The 17,094-nt window shown below is 38.9% G+C and overlaps 1 protein-coding gene across 2 annotated transcripts in view; it reads left to right on the top strand.

Annotated features, from left to right (window-relative positions):
• The first annotated feature begins 631 nt into the window (after positions 1-631).
• Positions 632-17,094, top strand: part of ATAD5 (ATPase family AAA domain containing 5) — a 45,265-nt gene continuing 28,802 nt past the window's right edge. For both annotated transcript variants that reach the window (XM_032428999.1, XM_032429000.1), the window contains exons 1-6: positions 632-1,066; positions 5,136-7,039; positions 7,870-7,978; positions 11,766-11,930; positions 13,439-13,565; positions 14,148-14,229. In XM_032428999.1, the coding sequence (XP_032284890.1) occupies positions 1,001-1,066; positions 5,136-7,039; positions 7,870-7,978; positions 11,766-11,930; positions 13,439-13,565; positions 14,148-14,229 (2,453 nt within the window). In that variant the 5' untranslated portion in view covers positions 632-1,000. The remainder of the gene's footprint in view (positions 1,067-5,135; positions 7,040-7,869; positions 7,979-11,765; positions 11,931-13,438; positions 13,566-14,147; positions 14,230-17,094) is intronic.

The following is a 17,094-nucleotide window of genomic DNA, read 5'->3' as shown; positions in this document are numbered from 1 at the left end:
CTTAATACCATGCAGTCAAAACTATGCACTCAAAGTAAACATACTCTATATTATTGTCACTGCAACTGATGTAAAAAAAAAAAAGTCAAAGCTAAACCAATCCACGAAAACAATGTAAATGACGTATGAGATTATCATCACTACAAACCAGCAAAATACTGGTACCCTGCGACAGCTGAGCACTCCAACCAGCTGCCCGCGAGGACGAAGTCCATGGGAAGAAACTCCTCTTTAGCTCAATTAAGGGTTAAAAATCGCAATCTCGGATCCCGAAAGAGTGTATTTCGAGGTAGGACGCTTGCCAAAATAACATTCCGTCTGGGAGAAATGTAATCAATTACTTCCTTTCCTGCATTTTTCAAATTTCCAGTTTTGAAAAAGGGTTAGCCTGGGGCATCAAAAATCTAGGATTTTAATTCTGCGACCAACGGGCTTCAGTCATGTTCTCATCCGTGAAACTGGGCGTGAGAAGTTCGAATCTCCAAAATTCCCGCTAGTTTGAAATCCCACGGTGAGACCAATCCCGCCTCCTGCAGTTTCGCCCGAGAAGTATTTTGACCCTCTCTGTTTACCGTCCGCGCAGCCTCCCGAAGCAATCGTAAGCTCCGCCCCCTGCGCTCCGGACGGCGCGAAAACCCAATTGACAAGAACTCTCTCCGAAGCCCGCGGGTCCGATCTGCGTTGGGCCTGCTTTCCTAGCCGGGGTCACAGTCCCCGGCGCTCAGCCTGGGGCGCCCGCGTCGAGAGCACCCCGCGCTCGCCGGCCGCGTCCCAGAGTCCTCGCTGCCCGCGCTTTCTTACCGCCTCTTCCCGCGTCCGACTCGGCTGAGCTGGGCCCAGCCTCCGCGACCGTTCCGTCCCGGTGGGCGCGGGGGAGTCAGAGACGGACCCCGCGGCCGGGCTGCTCCCTCGGCGGGAGCCGGCCGCCTCCATGGCCTCCAGGCTGGCGGGGCTCGGCCGCATAACGCCCTAGGAGCCGGCATTCCGGGAAGCTGGGAGCATGGTGGGGGTCCTGGCCATGGCGGCGGCAGCTGCTCCCCCTCCGGTGAAGGACTACGAGATTGAGGTGAGCTAGTGTATCTCTGTCTGTACGAGGTGGGTAAAAGGTAATTCCGACTTTGGCTCTAGGAAGGGAAAGGAGAGACCTGCTGAGGCCCCGCAGTTGACATTGTGTGCAACAATTGCTGGAATGTGTCGCTTCCTAAAGTCGTGATAGGTATTAACAAACATTGAGATTGTGAGATGTTTGCGGGCCAGGAAAGTCAGGATTGAAAAGATATCTCGACCAGTTCCCAGATACTGAAATGTTGGTGGAACCTGATGTTTTGGACTTGTGAAGTGTCACAGAGGATCCCAGGATCAAGTGTGGGTTCATAGTAAGGAATCAGAATTTTAGCTTGAAAAGACTCTTTAAGTTCAACTAGTCTGTCCACCTACCTGTTCTAGGACTACCGCTTAGATTGTCACTACAGGAGTCAAACAAAGTAATTTTATTTAAAAAGCCAGTTTCTCGGGGCGCCTAGGTGGCTCAGTCGTTAAGCGTCTGCCTTCGGCTCAGGTCATGATCCCAGGGTCCTGGGATCGAGCCCCACATCAGGCTCCCTCCTCGGTGGGAAGCCTGCTCCTCTCTCTCCCAGTCCCCCTGCTTGTGTTCCTGCTCTCGCTGTCTCTCTCTCTCTGTCAAATAAATAAATAAAATCTTAAAAAAAAAAAAAAAATCAGTTTCTCATGGCTCTAGAGCTTAAGATACTGCAGTTAGTATCTATGGAATGCTGCTATTATGTATTCACCAAGTTTCAGTGAAATGCACTGAGCAGTCGTTACAAAGATACTTTAATGCCATGAACCTAATGGAGTAGCATCTCAAAGTGATGGTTGCTGTATTTTTACACCTTTTCATCTCAAGCTAGCATTCTAACTGAAATACACATACTCGTGTCCTTGAAGTGAGCTAAAATGTACCTTCACTTATTTAACTGGGACTCTTTCTTATTTTTTAGAATTGAATAACTTTTGTCTACTTGCTAATAGTTGTTATGCTGATATTTGCTAAATCAAGGCAGTTGCTCAGCTTTCTTGGGTGTGAAGAAGGACTTTTGGTACTTGAATTAGACAGTTCTTGATTTTTGTTATGGTCAGTTTATCAAGCTTTACCTTAGAGTTTCTGCTTTTGGTGCCCTGCTTACCTTATTTCATAGTAATGATACTTTCCTTTTAGTATTGCAAGGGTAAGGGCCTTGTATACATTATTTTGCTTAATATCAACCCTGTGCTGAGGTATCATTATCTGTATCCATACGGATGACGGAAGAAGGTAAAAAAATAAAGTGGGGTGCCTGGGTGGCTCAGTCTGTTAGGTGTCTGTCCTCAGCTCAGGTCATGATCCTGGGGTCCTGGGATAGAGCCCCACATCGGGCTCCCTGCTCAGCGGAGAGCCTGCTTCTCCCTCTCCCTCTGCCTGCTGCTCCTCCTGCTTATACTTTCTCTTTCCGTCAAATAAATAAATAAAATCTTTAAAAAGAAAAGAAAAAGTAAATTAGAAAGTTAAAAGTGGGCACCTGGGTGGCTCAGTTGGTTAAGCGTCCAACTCTTGATCTCAGCTCAGGTCTTGATCTCAGGGTTGTGAGTTTAAGCCCTGCATTGGGCTCTGCACTGTGGAGCCTACTTTAAAAAAAATTTTTTTTAAAGTTAAAAGTAATATGCTTAGGGTCCCATACTAGTAGATGTCAGAGCCAGCACTTGAACTTAGATCTGCCTGACTCCAGAGCCGGTAGTATCATGCTTTTGATACCATCTCAGGGTAATGATAATACTAACAGCTCATTAGCATTTTCTTCTAATGCTTTTACCATTTCATTTTAACATATAAAATTTTAATCTGTAATTTATTTTGCCTCATATTTATCCAACTGGTTAGAAATTTGTCCCAATACCATTTATTAATTACTTATTGGCTCACTAACTTGAATGCTACTGTTCTCATATACCAAGTTCTTAAATATTTACTTATTTCTTTTTCTGGTTTTCTAATCCATTCCATTACGTTGGCTACCTTATTCATGTATCAGTACTATGCCTTTTTTTCTTTTTTTTTTAAGTAATCTCTGCACCCAGTGTGGGGCTTAAACTCACAACCCCAAGATCAAGAGTCGCAAGCTCCACTGACTGAGCCAGCCAGGTGCCCCCAGTACTTTGTTTTTTTGTTTTTTTTAATATATTTTATATATATTTTAATATTTTATTGTCATGTTAATCAGCATACATTACATCATTAGTTTTAGATGTAGTGTTCCATGATTCATTGTTTGTGCATAACACCCAGTGCTCCATGCAGAACGTGCCCTCTTTAATACCCATCACCAGGCTAACCCATCCTCCCACCCCCCTCCCCTCTAGAACCCTCAGTTTGTTTCTCAGAGTCCATCGTCTCTCATGGTTCGTCTCCCCCTCCGATTTACCCCCTCATTCTTCCCCTCCTGCTGTCTTCTTTTTTTCCCCCAGTACTTTGTGTTTAATGATGATGGCTTTGTGATCCTTTCAATTTTCTATAAGTATATTTCCCCCATTCATTACTTTTCTTTTTTTCTTTTTTTTTTTTGAGATTTTTAAGTAATCTCTACACTCAACTTGGGGCTGGAACCCACAACCCTGAGATCAAGAGTCGCATGCTTTACTGACTGAGCCAACCAGACACCCCTCATTACTTATCTTTTTCTAAAAATTTCCTTGTCATTCTGGAAAGTTTATTTTAACAAATGAACCGAGGGAAGTTAAAATGAAAGAAAAGACTGATGGAGCTTTTTGTAGCTAATAATTTTTTTCTATTATGTAAGTTACTAATTTATGACCAACAGAAATACAACTTTATAGTATTATATATATTTATAGTCAACTTGATATGTGAGGGTAATAACATAGAGGCAGGCAGTAACTTTTAATAACAAAACACTGGAAAGTTTTGTTTTTTTTAATTTGTGGTAAGTGTCCTTCACCATAATTTTTACTTGATTAGTAAATTTGAGGATCGGGGCGCCTGGGTGGCTCAGTCGTTAAGCGTCTGCCTTCGGCTCAGGTCATGATTCCAGGTCCTGGGATCAAGCCCCGCATCGGGCTCCCTGCTCGGCGGGAAGCCTGCTTCTCCCTCTCCCACTCCCCCTACTTGTGTTCCCTCTCTCGCTGTGTCTCTCTGTCAAATAAATAAATACAAAAATATTAAAAAAAAAAAAAATTTGAGGATCATACGTTTGTTCACTGTGTGTCTGTTTCTTAGAAATAGAACAATTTTTTTTAAGATTTATTTGTTTATTTTAGAGAGAAGGAGAGAGTTCAGGAGGGGGAAGGACTGAAGGAGAAGGAGAGAGAGAATCTCTTTGCTTTTTTAAAAAGGCAAAAAAAGCACAGAGCCCAATGACCAGGGGCTTGATCCCATGACCCTGAAATCATGACCTGAGCTGAAATCAAGAGATGGATGCTTAACTGACTGAGCCACCCCCAAGAATAATTTGTTTTTAACTAAAAAAGGAAAAAGGGAATGGAATTAATATTTGTAGAGTCCCCACCATGCATTTGACTTCACATATTTTTATGCAATGTGTTTGTTACAAATTTTGTGGGGTGGGTGGTACTATTCAATGGTTATAGAGTAAACAGAGGCCAACAGAAATGAACACGATTTGTACATAAGTATAGTGGCCTTGGAACTTTTTATTTAAGTATATATAAAGTAAAATACACAAATTATAAGTGTATGGCCTGATGTGATGTTGAGATTTGAATGTAGATTTAATTTTAAAGCTCTTTCTTCAGGGCGCCTGGGTGGCCTGGTCTGTTAAGTGTCTGCCTTCGGCTCAGATCATGATCCCAGGGTCCTGGGATGGAGCCCCTTGTCGGGCTTCTTGCTCAGCGGGGAGCCTGTTTCTCTCTCTGCCTGCCGTTCCTCCTGCTTGTGCTCTCTCTCTCTGACAAATTTTTTAAAAAAGCAAAAAAAGCTCTTTTTTCTAATACATCAGGTTCATTACCTAGGGGAGCCTTCCTTTTTTTATCCAGTTAGGTAAAATATTAGATATGTGTTTACAATTTATGTTTTGAATTATTTTATTTGAAATAACTGCTTTTTTTTTCTCTTAAATTGATAGGCATGCAAAAAGCGAAGGAAAGATGATGACAGATCTTCCTGCAAAACGATTACAAAATATTTATCACCAATAGGGAAGACTGGAGACAGTGTTTTCTCTTCACCAAAATCCAGTAATATTCTGGATTATTTTAGAAAGACTTCCCCCACAAATGAGAAGACACAATCAGCAAAAGAGTGCAAGCTAAAGTCATCTGCACCATGGCCTGCTGACAGTGGCAAAGGCTGTAAAACACCTTTGGAAGTGTTCTCAAATCTAGAGTTTAAGAAGAGAGGAAAGAGAGTTAATTTATCTCATCGACTAAATAGTGTTAAAACTGAAAATGAATCTCCAATTAAAATTAGTAGTGATAGCAAAGAAGACACTAGTCTAAATAATGATTTTGTAGAAAGTAGTACTTCTGTTTTACTCTGCAAGAATCATGTGGAGGTACTTGCAGAAAGTATTCAAGATAAAAAACACTCAAGCACTATGACCTCCATAAAAAGCTCTAAGAAAGTGAATCCTAAACAAAGGATCACAAAAAATGATTGCAAAAAAATGAGAAAAAGGAAGCACAGGGATATAATAGATCTATCTGAAAGCATACCATTGGCTGAGGAGCTAAATCTCCATCAAAAAGATGGTAAAGATAGGGAACAGATAACCCCTTCCCTAACTAATGAGATCGAGAGTACTGCAAATGACTCCAGAGGTGGTATAACTAAAACAGCCCACTTAAATGATAGTACAATTACTGTCTCCTATGAGGAATTTTTAAAAAGTCACAAGGAAAATAAAGCAGAACACATACCAGACTCTACAATGTCGATTTGTATTCCCTCTGAAACTGTTGAAGATATGGTCAAAAGTGGTTGTATAAGTGACCCAGGAACCTGTGAAATTTCCCAACATGTACGCTATAAGACTGTTACTGTTCTTGCACAAGTTCACCCTATTCCCCCCAGAAAGACAAGGAAAATACCCTCCATTTTCTTGAAACAGAAGCAGTTGGAAATGGAAAATAGTTTGTCTGATCCTGAGAATGAGCAGACTGTTCAGAAAAGAAAATCTAACGTTGTCATACAGGAGGAAGAGTTAGAATTGGCAGTGCTGGAAGCTGGAAATGCTGAGGCTGTGAAACCGAAATGCACCCTAGAAGAAAGACAGCAGTTTATGAAAGCATTTAGGCAGCCGGCATCTGATGCACTTAAAAATGGAGTCAGAAAGTCTTCTGAGAAGCAGAAAGAGCTCAATGAAAAATCTTTAAACGAGGAAGGAAGACACAAGAATTCTAAAAAAATCACAGAAAATCCTAACATTCAGGTGGTTTCAAATGATGGCAGTTCACCGTCACACACTGAGAAAGGAAGTTTTCCTAACGAGAAAAGTAAAAAGCTGAAGAAAAAGGATAAGAAAATGTTAGGTACTGGTACTACCCCAGGTGGAAACAGACAGGGAAATACTCAAAAGAAAGCAGCAACTTTTTCCTTTAGAGATAAACAGAATCAAAATAGACTTCGAATGAGTTTAAGACAAAAGAAAACAGAAGTTTTCAAAAACAGCACATTACTTAACAGTGAAAGTCTTACTTGTAAAGATTTAGTAAATGATGACCCTGTAAAAATTTCTTCTCCGTGTAACAAGAAGTCTTCAAGAAAAACCAGCATACCAGTTAAGGATAAGGTTATACATTCTAAAGCTGAAACTGAAGACAGTTTGGTAAATGTTTCCACACCCAAGCCAACCAGAAGAGCTGTAAGAACCAGCAGCACACCTACTACAATAGTCCTTAGCGGTACCGATTCTGAAGATGGTAGTCCAGCAAAGGCTTCCACTCCAAAAGCAGCCAACTTACTAGAAAAGCATAGTTTATATACAGCAGAATTAATAACAGTACCTTCTGACTCAGAGAGCCCTATTAGGTAAAGTTTTGTTTTTGTTCTGAAGCTCTGAATATTCTGCATATATTATTAGCTGGGAAGGAAAATACTTTGAGGATTGGAGAGTGTTATTTTTTCTAGAACACAGCTGATTTATAAGAAAACAGTTTCAAAAATGCTGTTTATTTTCCACATTTAATTTAAAGCCAGGCATGATTTTAGAAGAATTCTGGATGTATTTTAGATGAGTTCAAACTCTTATCACGGTTATTAATTCCCTGGAGAAATATTTTTCAAATATGAATTTTAGGGGCACTTGGGTGGCTCAGTGGGTTAGCCTCTGCCTTCGGCTCTGGTCGTGATCCCAGGGTCCTGGGATCAAGCCCCACGTCGGGCTTCCCACTCGGCAGGGAGTCTGCTTCTCCCTCTTCCTCTGCCACTCCCCCTACTTGTGCTCTCTCTCTCTGTCAAATAAATAAAATCTTAAAAATATATATATATATATATATATATATATATATGAATTCTGTGCATCTAACAAACATGAGATTAAAAATAAGTAAGAGTTTTATTTCTTGGGTAAACGGAGCCATATATTTGAGGTATATACTTGCATGCTGGTTTTGGCCAATGGAAGAGTGATCTTAGGAGGTAATTTTCTGTAAAGCTTATGATTTCTAAAAGGAAACATTTTCTGAGAGTTTAGCTTTGAGTTTGGCTTACTTTGGATCAGTAGTTTGAATCTAACTGGGAGTATTTTTTTTTTAAGAACTGTCCAGAAATTGGAGCCCTAGTTGGTTCTTTTCTATATTTAATTGAAATTCTTACACATAATCATAGAAATGCTTCTGAATGTCTTTTTTTTTTTCCAGAATGAAATTCACCAGAATTAGTACTCCTAAGAAATCCAAGAAAAAATCTAAGAAAAGATGTGAGAAATCTGAAGCAACTGATGGAGATTTTACTTCTCAGACTAGAAAGGTAATTGAGATATTAGGGGGTTGTGTAAGTGGTATTCTGTTTCCTAAAACAGCAACTACTTTTAGAAGTAGTATGCCAAAAGAAGATACACATATTTTATAGATTGGTTATGTTAACTACAGCCATATACTGTTGCTCACTATTATTCTATTCCTCTGACTAGTTTATTGATCAGTCAACATATCTTACGGTGAGATGGAAGCAATTAATAAGGACAGTATAATTTACTTAGAAAAAGTTTTCTTGGGGACGCCTGGGTGGCTCAGTCAGTTAAGTGTTCAACCCTTGGTTTCAACTCAGGTCGTGATCTCAGTATTGTGAGATTGAGCCCTGTGTCGGGCTCCACACTCAGCCCTGAGTCCGCTTGTCCCTCTCCCTTTGCACCTCCCCATGCTTGCATGTATGCGTGCTCTCTCTCTCTAAAATAAATAAACAAAATCTTTAGAAGAGGAAAAAAAAGGTTTTTTGGTAAGAGTTACATTCTAATCATTTTCCTTAAGGCTGCTTATAGGTCATGATTGAATTTTTGGTTTATTTCTATAGATCAGAGGCTAAAAAGTGGGGTCTGTAACTCTGGTACAGGTCTAAAAACCCTGGTACTGTTGACATTTTGGGCTGGATAATTCTTTGTTATAGGGGACTGATTGTGCATTGTAGGATGTTTAGCAATAACCTGGGCCTCTACCCATGGAAATGCCAGTAGCTCTCCAGCTCCCTTGGTTATGATAACCAAAAATGTCTCCACACATAACAAATATCCCTGGGAGGGAAAGAAATCCACCCTCTCACCCTGCCCTATTGAAAACCACTACCCTAAAGGGAGAGGTAGGATGATATGTAAGAATAATTTAGCTGCTTTTACAAACTAATCTGCTGTTCTCCACTGTGAGAGAATTGAATTCTCTCCAGGGTGAGTAGGTACAGGTATGTGTATGTTGAAAAGCCCCCAATGTGACTGTGACATAATCCTTGGGTGAATACCACTGCGACAGAAGATTGGTGTCTCTTTTTTTGTTATTTAACAGCTATCATGTTTTTTGACTGTGTATCACATTCCAGGCGCTATGCTTAATACTTACCATTAATCTCATAAATATTTAACCCTGTTTTGAAGGAACAGTGGAGCCAAAGGAGGTGAGAACATTTTTAAGAGTAGTTGAAGTGGTGTACAGTGGGATCCAAGCTGCGTGGGGTGGAGTAGAGGCTGGTAAACAGGGAGAAAGTAAAGAGTGCTATCAAGAGAGGTTTCTGATGTAGTCAGGAGTAATCAAGTAAGGCTGGGAGGATGGGTGACTAGGTCAGAAAGTAGGGTGTTGGAAATGACTATTTTCAAGGTGATAGGATTATGATTGGTTTTAGTTTTCTTTATTTTTCTGTTTTGTTTTTTTATAAACATGAACTTTTTAAAATTTTTATCAGAAAAAAATAACTGGGGCGCCTGGGTGGCTCAGTCAGTTAAGCGTCCAACTCTTGGTTTTAGCTCAGGTCATGATCTTAGGGTTGAGAGATTAAGCCCTGGGTGGGGCTCTGTGCTAAACATGAAGTCTGCTCGAAATTCTCTCTCCCTCTCCCTCCCTCCCCCCCGCCACTTACTTGCGCTCTCTCTCGAATAAATAAATAAAATCTTTTTAAAAAAACAACTATTAGAAAAAAACAGTTTTCAAGTAATAGCAGAATTACTTGCCAAAATGTGTATGTGTATGGTTTTTTCCCACACCTTCACTAAAACATCTTTCTGTGTAACAGTTTCTTTCAATAATTGAGTTGTTAATTTAAATTTAGGTCAATTATTTTGTAAGAATTTATAAGATTTGATCAGCCTGCCAAAAATTTTGCTAGCAGAACAACAAATCTATTGCTCTACTGTACAGAAGCAAATCTTTATGTTTTCCTAACCCTTTTACATATATTTTGGATATCCATGCCTATGCTTTTCAGTACTTTTTAAAAAACAGCAAACATTGGTTAAAAAAACCAGAAATTCATAAAATTAAAAGTGAAAACTTTTCATCTTCTACTCTCTAGAGGTAACCCACTTTATTATTTTAAAGATTTTATTTATATATTTGAGAGAGAGTGAGTGAGCTTGAGCAGGAGTAAGGGCAGTGGGAGAGGGACAAGCAGACTGAGCTGAATGCAGAGCCTGACTTGGGCTCGACCCTGAGATCATGACCTGAGCTGAAATTAAGAGTCAGACGCTTAACCTACTGAGCCACCCAGGTGCCCCTGGATTTTTTTTTTTTTTAAGATTTTATTTATTTATTTGAGAGAGAAAGAGAGCACAGAGGGAGAGGGAGAAGCAGACCCCTGCTGAGCAGGGAGCCCGATGCAGGGCTTGATCCCAGCACCCTGGGATCATGACCCGAGCCGAAGGCAGACGCTTAACCGACTAAGCCACCCAGGTGCCCCCGGTGCTCCTGGATGTTTTTAATCTAAACATATAAGCCTATAGAATTCAGAATATGGAAAGCACATTGTCTGGAAGATAATATTTAAATGTGCAAGATCACTTAGTACATCAATGGCAAAGTCAGGCCTAAAGGCCAGACTTTATTCTTATCTAGTGCTCTTTTCCATTATTAGTACCTTTTCAGCCTCTCTCCAATGGATTCATCTTAAACGTGACTAAAATCAAAGAACAGATGCCATGAAGGTGGTGGGGAAATAACCAACAATTCTTTCTAATCCATGTGGACATGTAATATAGACATCTCTCTTGGTGTTTTTCACAAATGTAGTTATATTTATCTGAATAAATTTCCAGTTAGAAATAAAGGCAAACCAAGTATAACTAGACACATTGTAATTTAATTTCCTTGCTAAGATTTGAGTAACTGTTTCTTTGTCTTTTATTTAACATGATTTGTGATTATAGTCTTACATATATTTTTTAATGGACTTTATTTTCTTTAGATTGATTTTTTTTTTTTAATTTGACAGAGAGAGACACAGCGAGAGAGGGAACACAAGCAGGGGGAGTGGGAGAGGGAGAAGCAGGCTTCCCGCAGAGCAGGGAGCCCAATGCGGGGCTCAATCCCAGGACCCTGGGATCATGACCTGAGCCGAAGGCAGACGCTTAACGACTGAGCCACCCAGGCGCCCCTGAACTTTATTTTTTAGAACAGTTTTAGCTTGGGGTGCCTGGGTGGCTCAGTCCTTAAGTGTCTGCCTTCGGCTCAGGTCATGATCCCAGGGTCCTGGGATCGAGACCCGCATCAGGCTCCCTGTTTGGTAGGAAGCCTGCTTCTCCCTCTCCCACTCCCCCTGCTTGTGTTCCCTCTCTCGCTGTCTCTCTCTCTCTCTCTCTCTCGGCAAATAAATAAATAAAATCTTTAAAAAAAAAAAAAAGAACAGTTTTAGCTTCACAGCAAAACTGAGTGGAAGATACCAAGATTTCCCATATACCTCCTGCCCCCACACTGCATAGCCTCCCACATTATCAATACCAGAGTACATTTGTTACAATTGATAAACCTACATTGTCAGATCATTATCACCCAGAGTCTGTAGTTTACATTAGGGTTCACTCTTGGTCTTGTATATTCTGTGGGTTTAGATGTACATCATGGCATGTATTCACCATTAGAGTATCATCCATATAGTACGATATCACTGCCTTAAACATGCTCTATGCTGTGCCTGTTCATCCCTTCCTCCCCACTTAACTCCTGGCAACCACTGACCTTTTTTACTGTCTCCAAGGTTTTGCCTTTTCTAATTTTTTTTATTATTAAATATGAAATGTTTGCCACTGACCTAAATTAATATTTCATATTTTATTGTTTAGGCAAGCAGTGCTTCCAAAAATGTATTTAAAGCAAAACAATTGATTGAAAAAGCAAAAGCTTTACACATTAGTAGGTCAAAAGCTACTGAAGAAATAGTGACACCCTTGAGACGTTCATCTAGACATCAGACACTTCCTGAAAGGAAGCAATCGTCAGAAACAGAAGTAAGTAGTAGAAATATTTATTGGTATGAGTTCTGTCCTATTTTGCTGCTTGGAGTGGGAGAAGGAAACCATTATAAAGTTATAGGGTAGAACTGTAAGATACCCTTGAGGTGGTAGAAAGAATAGTATTTTCAGTTCTGTTTTAGAAGCTTTTGGTTCTTTTGCCTGTAGAATAATACAGTCTGAATCCTTATTAAGTCATTCGAGATCCTTTATAGGCTGAATTAGCCCTTCCCTTTCCTCAAAACAACCACCTTCCTCATACACTATTTGCTCTAGTCACACTAAATTATTTATTTCTCCCCAAATGGTGCAATTTTTACTTTTTCCACTTTGTAGTCTCAGCTTGAAATGCATATTCCAAGTACTCTCTTTTACCTGAGGAATTCCTACTCAAACATTAAGTCCTGCTAAATGCTAACACTTCCTCTTTTTTTAAAACCAGCTTTATTATAGAGATATAAGTCACATACCATACAATTCACTCTTTAAAGTGTACAATTCATTGGCTTTTAATATAGTCACAGAGTTGTGCATCCATCACCACAATTTTAGAACATTTCATTACCCCAAAAAGAACCCCCGTTCCCCTTAGCTGTCACTTCCTAATCTCCCCTCCCCCAGCCGCAGCCAACCACTAATCTACTTCCTGTCTCTATAGATTTGCCTATTCTGAACATTTCATATAAATGGTATCATACATACAAGATACAGTCCTTTGTGTCTGGCTTCACTCATCATCATGTTCTCAAGGTTCATCCATGTGGTAGCATCAGTATTTCATTTCTTTTTATTGCCAAATACCCCATTGTATGGATATATATCACATTTTATTTACCTATTACCTATTGATGGACATTTGGGTTGTTTCTGCTTTTTGGCTATTAGGAATAATGCCTCCACTTGAAAGCTTTACTGATGCCTTCAAGGCAAGTAGACTTACATGGTTTTTTGTATTTTGGTCAATACTGCTCTCACCATACTGTTTCAGAACTACCTGCTTATAGACTAGCTCTCCTTCTGTCCCCTAAGCCCTGGTGTAATCTTGAAGCCAACTCTTGTTTCATCTGTCTGTGTGCTCTCAGTGCCTGCGGTATTGCCTGACATGGAATAGATGCTCAGGAAATGCATGCTGACCACATGGAAATGGATCAGACTTCATCTAATACATTTATAGGACGTATAGCTTTCAAAGAGTATAGCTAAAATTTTTATAGTTTGGTCATATTGATTCTTTTGTCTGGAATAAAGTCTGTTGGTTGCTTCTTTAAAAAAGAAGACCCATGGTCATAATAAATCCACTCTTTGATATGGGAACTTGTATGATGTAGTGTAGGCTATTGTCACTATATGTTTTCTGTATTAGTCAGGTAGTGTCTGATGGAGAGAGGTATGGAGCTGCTAATGTCATTATCTTACCTATGGCTTCTAGCATCATAATCCTTTTGATATTTTAAAACATCAATTGCATGACATATTTTTAAAATGTTTTTCTTATTCTGTCTTAGGACTCTGTAATAATAATCGATTCAAATCATACTTCTTTAAAGCATCCTGAGAAAAATCAGAAGAAACTTCAGTGTCTGAATGATGTGCTAGGAAAAAAACTAAACAAGACTCCTAAAAATGTACCTGGTAATCAAATTTGATAATGTTTATGATGAACATTAGAATGTTTTAGAGGGATTATATTGCTCTGAATGCTGTCATTTTAATTTAATTCCCTGTCTTCTACAGTGTACACTTTTAATTATATTAAGTGTTCCTATTTTAATAAGTAAAGTTAGAAGGTAGTGAAGAGTTTTATAAAGGTAATTGAGTCCCTTCAGGTTATTTCATTTCTACCTATCTATTTAGCCTCAGTTAAGTTTAGAGGTTCCCAAACCTGATGGATCATCAAAATCACCAGAGTAAATTAAAAAGTTTCTTAAATCTTTAGGCCTTTCCCTAGGCATATTGACTAAGAATCTCTGGAGGTGGGTTGTGGGAATCTGTAGTTTAAAAAAAAGTTGCCAGGAGATTCTGATAATGATACTGGGAGACCAGATCATTATATAGAAATTTTTTAAATTAAAAAGTTAGGTTTTTTAAGGTTAAAAAAAGTTAAATGGGTTAATTTTTTTTAAGTTTAAGAAGGTAGAGGTATAATTTGAAAGCAACTGGAAGTAAGTAGAGATTATAAACACTGACACTAACCTAAGTATTTATTTTTCTAAGGGAAAATGAAAGTTGCTCCTTTATTTCTTACCAGAAAGGCTCAAAAAACAGCTGATCCTGTTCTTGGTTTTGATGAAAGCAGGTCAGTCCAATACAAATTTTTAAATGCCGAAGTATCTTACAGAATGTTTTTTGTATTTTTTCCTTTACTTTGATGAGAAAGCATGTACGTTATCATTTGAGGCTTTAATAAATGCACTTTTAAAGATGACGATATTGACAGTGCTACAACTGCAATTTGAAGATCAGACACTTTGTGGCCCATTTCTAGATGAAACTGTGGAGAAATAAACAAACCAAAATCACTGAAGAACTGATTATGAACTTATTCAGTAAATATTTAAATACCTGCTATGGAGCGCCTGGCTGGCTCAGTCGAGGAGCGTGCAACTCTTGATCTCGAAGTCATGAGTTTGAGCCCCACACTGGGGGTAGAGATTACATTAAAAAAAAATAAGTAAAAATAAATGAATAAAATAAAATCTTTAAATACCTACTATGTACCAGGCAGTGTATTTGGCACTGGGAATATTATGGGAAAAAAACAAGACACATTCTCTGTCCTCATGAGGCTTATACTCTAGAGGAAAGATAATCTATGATTAAACATTAATTGGGCCAACAAATGAAAAATTGCAGTTGTATTAAGGAGAGGTACTAAGTTCTACTAAAGTTTATATTAAGTGGATTTGGTCTGGTCAAGTAAGGCTTTGCTGAGGAAATGTCACCTGAACTGAAGGATGAACAGGAGTTCATTGGGGTGGAACAGTGTTCTAACCAGAGGGAACAGTCTGCAGAGTCCCTGTAGCTGGAAGGAGCATGGCAAATAGAGAAGGTTGAAAGAATGCCAGTGTGACTTGAGCACAGAGAGCAGAGGGGAGAGAAATGTAGGATTAAGCTGGAGAGGTGGATGCCAGCCCACGTAGCACCTTTGGACCAAGAATTTTGGTCCAAGAATTTTGTCATTACACCAAGGGCAATAAGAAGCAGTCAGAGGGTTTTAAACATAAGTATGGACGTAAACATTTGGAATTTTGGAAAGTTTATTCTGACTGCTGGATCAGTTTGCTAGATCAAAATCCATAATGATTAATTAGATCTGGGGGCTGGGGGTAGGAGAGAGGAAGGTGTGAGGATGACACTTTAGTTCTGGTATCCCTGTGCAAGTGTATGGCATGATGGCAGAAGACCAGGTTTAGGGACATCATGGTTCAGGTTATTTTTTCCTCTTCCACTTTTATTGAGGTATAATTACATATTGTTAAATGCACAAATCTTTTTTGTATTGAAGTATAATTGACATACAATATCCTGTTAGTTTGAGATGTACATAATAGTGATTCGATACTTTTATACGTTACAAAAAGATCCCCATGATAAGTTACCATCTGTCACTGTACAGAAAGTTGCTGCAGTTGATGACTATACTTGCTGTGCTGTACATTTCATCCCCGTGACTTAACTGGTTTATGACTTGAAGTTTGTACCTGTTAATCCCCTTCCCCTATTTTGTCTGCCCCCTCCCCTTCCCCACTCTGGTAGCCAACACTTCGTTTCCTGTGTCATCAGTCTGTTTCTGTTTTGTTTGTTCATTGGCTTTGTTAAATGCATCATTCTTCAGCATAACGGTTTTCAAAAGTACATTAAATCAAGATTTAACCTATTTCTTTTACTCCTGAAAGGTTACTCTTTTTCTGTTACTCCCATCCTACCACAACAAAAGGTTACCACTATCCTGATTTCATCACCATTGATTAGTTTCATTTCTGTCACCATGGATTAGTTTTGTCAGTTTCAGAACTTCGTGTAAACTTTATATTTCTTTTATATCTAATTGCTTTTGCTCAGTACACACACTTTTTTTAAAAATCAACTTTATTCAGGTATAATGTACATACAATCATATGCATACAATATCAAGTAAATAGTTTGAGGTTTAACAAATGCACACATCTGTGTAATCTCCCCAACAATAAAGAGAAAGCATTTTCATCACACTCAAAAAAGTTCCTTTGTGCCTCTTTGCAGTTAATCCCTGCCCCCAACTCCCGTGCAATTTCTGATCTGTTTTCTGTTGATTTAGATTGGTTTGCCTTTTCTAGAATTTCATAGAAATGAAATCATACAGGATTTTGAAATGAAATCATACAGGACTTTTGTCTCTGGCTTCTTTCAGTCAGGGTAATGTATCAGTAGTCTGTTCTTTTTTATTGCTGAATAGTATTCCTTATATGAAAATACCACAGTTTGTTTATCCATTCTTTTATTGATGGTCATTTGGGTTGTTTCCAGTATTTGGCTATTATTAATTAGGCTGCTGTGAACATTCCATACACGTGTGTAAACAGTGTTCTCATTTCTCTTGAGTAAATACCTAGAAATGGAATTGCTCTGTCACTGGGTGGGTGTATGTTTAACATTATAAGAATCTGCCGAGCTTTTTTCCCAAGTGGTTGTTCCATTTTACATTCCCACAGGCAGTGTATGAGAGTTCCAGTCCCTAACACTTGGCATTTCAGACTTTTTAAATTTTAGCCATTCTATATAGGTTTACAGTGGTATATTATTTTTTATTCTTTTACCTTTTATTATTTTTAATCGATTAGTTAAATTTTTAAACCTCATTGAGGTATAATTTACATATAGTCACCTTTATTGAAAGCATGTAGCTTGATGAGCTTTGTCAGTTGGATATGTAGTGAACGCACCACCCCTGCCATACAGATACGGATTTATTTCCATTGCCCTCCGAAAGACTCCTCATGCCCTCCAGCAGTCCTCCTTCTAGTCCCGGCCCAGACAAGTGCCAATCTCTTTTTCTCTATGTTAATTTGCATTTTCTAGAATTCTTTATTAGTGAAATCATATGTACTCTTTTTTTAACCTGGCCTCTTTCATTCAGTGTGCTGATTTTGAGGTTTATTCATGTCCTTAAATACAGTCAACT

Source organism: Phoca vitulina, unplaced genomic scaffold (genome assembly GCF_004348235.1).
Source record: "Phoca vitulina isolate PV1807 unplaced genomic scaffold, GSC_HSeal_1.0 scaffold40, whole genome shotgun sequence".
Lineage (NCBI taxonomy): Eukaryota > Metazoa > Chordata > Mammalia > Carnivora > Phocidae > Phoca > Phoca vitulina.
Note: the sequence above shows the minus strand (reverse complement) of the source record. Positions and strands in the feature narration are given on the sequence as shown.